Source organism: Oryx dammah, unplaced genomic scaffold (genome assembly GCF_014754425.2).
Source record: "Oryx dammah isolate SB20612 unplaced genomic scaffold, SCBI_Odam_1.1 HiC_scaffold_26, whole genome shotgun sequence".
Taxonomy (NCBI): domain Eukaryota; kingdom Metazoa; phylum Chordata; class Mammalia; order Artiodactyla; family Bovidae; genus Oryx; species Oryx dammah.
This window is the reverse complement of record NW_024070210.1, coordinates 89452235-89459027: the sequence shown is the minus strand read 5'-3', so window position 1 is coordinate 89459027 and position 6793 is coordinate 89452235. Positions and strand designations below refer to the sequence as shown.

Genomic DNA, 6793 nt, shown 5'->3' with positions numbered 1-6793 from the left:
AGTGTTGCCCACTGTCTGTCTATAAAAACTCTATAACCCCTTTGTTCAGGGCTCAGAGCTTAGACGGTTAACTCCTCTGGGCCCAACCTGAGTTCTCCAACTCTCCGAGCGTGGTGCTTGGTTTCTCAATTACTGGTTTCTACAACATTTCTGGAGGCCCCAGCGAGATTCCAACCACGCCAGCCCCTTGAGCCGTTGGACTGGTGGCTCGGCTGGGCTGGAGCAAGGGAACTCCAAGACGAACAAGGAGGCTTGCCACCTGAGAGTATTCCGGGGTCTCTTTCAGACTGGTGTTCTGACTCTTCAGACAGCTGAGCCCCGACTGGACTCACTGGAGGGATGGACCAACTCACCAGGAATGGCCACAGGATCAGGTAAGGCCCCAGGGCCAGTCCCCAGTCAGGTTCTACCCCAATGGGTAGGAAAGGAGACTGATCATCTCCTTGGAGCTCCCAGGAAGGGAGCAACAGTTAAGGAAACCTGGGGACTCAGGAGAAGGGAGGCATTGTGATAGCCTCTGAAAGATTGTGAGTGCGTGATTGCTGATTGAACAGAGTGAGAGAAATTTTTCTTTTTGGAAACTGCAAAACCAATTCTTTTTGCATATGCAATTAAAAACATTTAGCTTGTTAAAAGGCCTGCCTAGGAAAAAGCTTGAAGTTAACCCTCTCCAGGTCCTTGAAATACATAGCCCAATTTGCCTAAGACCTCAGCCTTGGGCAAACTAGAACTTCAAGCAAGGAAAAAAAGGGGCCAAAGAGATATTTTAAATCTCAAACAGAAAACTATAAGATCTCTCTCTGTCTGACTGTCTGGATTTATGTATGTTTCAGTGTATGTCTTTTGTTTTTTTCTGATAATACTGTTGAAGTCATAAATGAGTTCTAATTTAATTGGCCTAAAGAAAAGTAAGTGCTTATAAATCAAACAATTCCAAATACAAGAAAAATTAACCTAAATAAATTTCAGATTCACATGAACTGGAAAATATTCAATATTAAATATCTAGTATTAATGTTTGTTTACTAATCTAATAAGGAAAGTAGGATGTATGTTTTTAGTAAAGAAGGTATTAAAAATAAAATTATATTTTATAAGGGGAAAAGAAAGTAGGTCTGACTTATAGGTGGCTGTTACAGAAAGTGATTAAAAGGTTGGGGGAAAGTGGACCCTGAAAAAAAGTTTTGGGCATGGTTAGGACTGACTAAGTTTAAAATAAATTTAATTAAGTTTACATAAATGAGTTTAAAGTAAGCTGGTGCAAAAATTTGAGTTTGGCCTTTCTCTCTGTTAGGAGGACGTACTTTCTTCAGATGCTGAACTGCTTTTAATAATAGATTTAAGTTTCTTTACCTCTTAATTGATCTGTTCTATATTTGCCTTTGAAATCTTTTGCTAACTTTGGCTAAGTAAATAACTATTATTTCACAGTAATTTATATGATCCTGCCTGACTGAGTGTTATAAACCCTTTCAACATTTATTGATAAAACTTCCTAAGTAACTTGACTTCTAGCTAACTTTGGGATGCTTCAGAGGGCCCCTGAGACATCCCAAAGAGCTATTAAGCTACCTGGGTTCATCGCACATGTTAAATTACATAAGAAGTACTGCTGAAGGGGTGATAAATCTTTTCAGGTTATATATGGTTGATGTTACTAATATAGATATCCTAGAATTATGTGAAACTCATATAGATCTGATATGCTCTTATAAAATATGGTCAATTATATTTCTAGTTATCATATTAAAGTGTTAGGACCAGGTTTCTTTGTCAATTGCAATAGAATCAGATTTTAAACATGCCTTCTATGGTTTTACTCTCATGCCTTTAGAAGAATACTGCTAGTTCTTCAAGATTTTTGGAAAAGACTTTCTAAGATTAAGCAGATAAACAAATTTTGTTATTAACAGTAAGCTGGTACCAGACTGGAATTTGGTCTTCTCTCTGTTAGAGAACAAAGTTTTCTTCAGTTCACTTCAGTTGCTCAGTCGTGTCCGACTCTTTGCGACACCATGAATCGCAGCACGCCAGGCCTCCCTGTCCATCACCAACTCCCGCAGTTCACTCAGACTCACGTCCATCGAGTCAGTGATGCCATCCAGCCATCTCATCCTCTGTCGTCCCCTTTACCTCCTGCCCCCAATCCCTCCCAGCATCAGAGTCTTTTCCAATGAGTCAACTCTTCGCATAAGGTGGCCAAAGTACTGGAGCTTCAGCTTTAGCATCATTCCTTCCAAAGAACAACCAGGGCTGATCTCCTTTAGAATGGACTGGTTGGATCTCCTTGCAGTCCAAGGGACTCTCAAGAGTCTTCTCCAACACCACAATTCAAAAGCATCGATTCTTCGGCGCTCAGCCTTCTTCACAGTCCAATTCTCACATTCATACATGACTACTGGAAAAACCATAGCCTTGACTAGATGGATCTTTGTTGGCAAAGTAATGTCTCTGCTTTTGAATATACTATCTAGGTTGGTCATAACTTTCCTTCCAAGGAGTAAGCGTCTTTTAATTTCATGGCTGCAGTCACCATCTGCAGTGATTTGGGAGCCCAAAAAATAAAGTCTGACACTGTTTCCACTGTTTCCCCATCTATTTCCCATGAAGTGATGGGACCAGATGCCATGATCTTCGTTTTCTGAATGTTGAGCTTTAAGCCAACCTTTTCACTCTCCTCTTTTACTTTCATCAAGGGGTTTTTTAGTTCCTCTTCACTTTCTGCCATAAGGGTGATGTCATCTGCATATCTGAGGTTATTGATATTTCTCCTGGCAATCTTGATTCCAGCTTGTTCTTCTTCCAGCCCAGCTTTTCTCATGATGTACTCTGCATATAAGCTAAATAAGCAGGGTGACAATATACAGCCTTGATGTACTCCTTTTCCTATTTGGAACCAGATTATGAATTTCTTTGTCTTTAAGTGATTTATATTTGTATTTAAAATCTTTTTTTTTTACTTTGGTAAGGTAAATAAACATTATTTAAGATTGTGGGACATGTAGACAAAGCTCATTCTGCTTCTACAAAAATAACTCCTCATGGTTAGACTTTTGCTATCCAGATGTCCTTAAAACATGGCAACAGTCTGCTCCTAAGTCAGGAAAGTAAAAATGGATAAACAACAGCTGAAAATCAAAGAGCCAGGGCTATAGGAAATCCAAGATGGCCGCTTGGCTTTTCCCAGCTCCCTGACAGACCTCCTTTTTATTTGATGCATTAAAGACTTCCCTGGCTACAGTGTTAATGTCCTCACAATGAGTTCTCAAAAAAAAAAAAAAGAAAGAAAGAAAAAATTATGTTTCACTGAATGTTAACTTCTAGTTTTGTTAATTAAGGTCTGTGCTTACTAACACTTCTGAAATAGTTCCTTGTTATGTTATATTGCTAAAAGATTTAATTAAGTTATTAAAAAGGACACTCTAAGATTGTTTCTAAAGCTTGTCTCAGTAACCAGTCTTTGGATAAAGGTCAGATGCTCCATGATGTACACCAGGAGATTAACACTTGAGTATTATCATTTAACTGAGTCAGATGACCTGGGGTATACCAGGCTATACCCAGTGAAAGTTCTTGACTTAAATTCTTGTTTGTGACCTTACTAATAACAGCTAGCTATATTATTTTCTATGCAGCTTGTTTCAGAAGATTATTTCTTACATTCCCAAATGTGTGACTGAGCCTGTGATAAAATGCTGACATGCAGTTCCATATGAGATCAATAATGGTAATAATATAGTCCTAGATATGGGAAGCATCAGCAAGAGGAAATATTTTCCTGGACCACGAGGCTAGCAAGACAGGTATGGTGCAGAGAATTTTGTTACTTACAAGGCCTGGTCTAGTGACAACACTCTGAGTGACCTGTCAATGGAATTTTTGCTAGACCCGGGAATGAGCCTTCCCAGCACTGCGGGTCACAATGACCATGAAATGCCCCCAAACATGGTCAAATATGTGGCTATGAAGGGGCCCAGCTGACTGAAAGTTGGCCGTTGCCGGCTGCCTCTACAAAGATTAAATCATGACCACTACAAGATGCTGACCTTCAACACCCCTTTGAAAGGAGTTCAGGATAGAGACAAAAAATAAGGCACTCTGTGCTCTGGGAAAAAAAGAAGAAGAAGGAAAAAAAAAAAAAAACAGGCCTTCAGATAGTCAGATGTTTTCAGGTAAAGATTTTTATGAGTCTAAATTCTTGCATCTTCTCATACCTAGAGAAACACTAATGTCACGAATCAATGTCTGGACCTGGTTCTCCTGGCTAGCCCCTCAGCATCTTTCCTATGTCTATTAATCTTTGGGCCATATATCTTTAACTTTCTCGTTAAATTTGTTTCTCTAAGTAGTAATACGACAAGAATATCCCCCGGCCAACACCCAGACAATGCTAGAACAAGCTGCCTTATCCTTCTGTGGACTCTCATCTCCCTCTGTGGAAATGTACCCTGAGGTCCTCAGGCTAGTCTCCCTTTGAGATCTTATATGGGAGAACACCCTCAGTGATAGAAAAGCTCAAGGGAGACCACCAATAACTAGCTGACCTGGAGATGTCCTGAAACCTCCAGGCCCTGGAAAAGTTTTCTGCCATATAGCCTGAGAAACCTTAGAAAGGACATCCGTTTACTTGGGCAATTGGGTTCATTCCTATCAGCCAGGAGATGAGGTATGGGTTAAAGATTGGAAGAAGGAACCACTTGAGCCAGTTTGGACAGGCCCTCACACAGTCATCCTGGCAACCCCTACTGCTGATAAAGTTACAGGTGTCATCCCTTGCATCCACCACACCAGAGTCCAGAAGGCAGCTACTTCCTGTGATGAGGACACCTGGAAAGAAGTTCAGGACCCCAAAAAACTCCCCAAGGTCCGGTTCCAAAGACAACAGCCCTCACCCATAAAGGATGCTGAGCCCTGCTTTAGTCACTCCAGAAGCTGATTAGTCAATGCATGGCAGAAGCTTGAAGACTCTTCAGCCTTGTTCCAGTCACACTCTGGCAGCTGGCTGGTCAACACATGGAGGCAGCTTGAGGATCAAGATATCGATGGATTTTCATTGTCAACCCTGGCCTCAATCCCTAATCAGTATTATTGCTGTGCTCTTTGTTACAGAACCAACTAGACTCCCTGGCTTTACAGAACTGTAAGACTCTGGTTTTACAGAATAGGAGAGGGCTAGACCTACTGACTGGAGAAGGCAATGGCACCCCACTCCAGTCCTCTTGCCTGGAAAATCCCATGGACGGAGGAGCCTGGTGGGCTGCAGTCCATGGGGCCGCCAAGAATCGGACACAACTGAGCGAATTAGCAGCAGCACCTACTGACAGCTGAAAAGAGAGGACTCTGCCTCTTCTTGAATGAAGAATGCTGCTTTTATGTAAGCCAATCAGAAATAGTCAGGGACATGGCCCAAAAGATAAGGGAACAAATCATAAAAAGGAGAGAGAAACTAGGCAATTTCTGGGGTAATTGGAACAATATCTGGAGCTGGCATCGTGGCTTCTCCCTTTAACAGGTCCTCTCTCTCACGCTCTTTGCGGCACTCTTGTTTGGCCCTTGTATTCTCAATGCAATCACCCAGTTCACAACCCAGTTCTCGGATTAAATCCATAAAGTTACAAATGGTAATAGCTCAATATAGCCCCCTAAACGATGGGGAGCTCTGAATGTCCTACCAAAACATGAGATGATGCTTTCTACAACAAGTGATAGAAGCATTAAGAGGGGGGAATGAAGAGGAAAAGTTAAAATTTTACATAACCCCCTGCTCCTTCTGACTCTGTAACTCAGCTTTCTCCATGCAAAGTCTGGATCACGTAGGTCACATAGTCTCAGAAAGTCAGGACTTACAGTACTAGGAACTGGAGTTTATCTCACTCACCCTTGTCCTGCTCTTTGCAATTGTCCAGTCCCTGCAGGCTTAACCATGCCTGTCTGTGTAAAGGTCAGGCGTCTCCCTCCCCATCTTGACTGCTGTTCCCACACACATGAAACCCCTTAGTTTAAACCAGCTTACTAGCAGGTAGTGTTGCTCACTATAGTCTGTCTATAAAAACTCTGCAACCCCTTTGTTCAGGGCTCAGAGCTTAGTGTTAACTCCTCTGGGCCCGCTGGTGTAATAAACCTGAGTTCTCCAACTCTCCAAGTCTAGTGCTTGGTTTCTTGATTACTGGTTTGTGCAACAGAAGGAAGGGGATAATCCCTGTGGACTATCTATTAAATACAGATTTCTCATGTATGTAGGCACGGACACCCTAATGCATCCCCGGGCTGTCACTTATGTTTCTCTGGAACCATTCGTTTGATTTTGAATTCTCAGTCTCTTTTGGGGTTGTAAGTTTGTTGCTTTGTATGTCTACTTTTATTTTGCCTGGAAGGTACCTCATACACCATGGTCTTCCTCTGCCTGAGAGACTTCCCTTGGTGTATGATCCTTCGAAGACCATCCTTGTGGCTAGCACTGTCATAATTACCTAATTTCAGTGATGGCTTTTTATGAATCTTCTGTATATACGTACCACTCCTTTTTTCAGCTTTAGTCCCTCATTGCCGATTTTGCCGGTAGTGTGTCTTGGCTATCGGAAGCAGGGCTGAAGCTTTGTTGGGGTGTCTGTGCCTTTTGATCAGTGGTTTTCTCAGGATATAGGCCAAGGTGTGGGAATGTCAGATCCTAGTTTTAATCTCTCTGAGTGGTTTTTTTCAGGCATTCAGAAACTGTCCATTCTACTGACTGTTGCCAATGTATATTCCCAGAGATAGCTTAGGAGGATTCTTTTTCCTCCAGGCTCTCTCCCAC

At 41.9% G+C, this 6793-nt stretch overlaps 1 protein-coding gene across 1 annotated transcript in view; it reads left to right on the top strand.

Moving 5' to 3' along the window:
• The first annotated feature begins 250 nt into the window (after positions 1 to 250).
• GNPNAT1 (glucosamine-phosphate N-acetyltransferase 1) overlaps positions 251 to 6793 on the top strand; it is a 74605-nt gene continuing 68062 nt past the window's right edge. The window contains exon 1 of the mRNA XM_040225870.1: positions 251 to 374. Within this exon, the coding sequence (XP_040081804.1) occupies positions 359 to 374 (16 nt within the window). The 5' untranslated portion in view covers positions 251 to 358. The remainder of the gene's footprint in view (positions 375 to 6793) is intronic.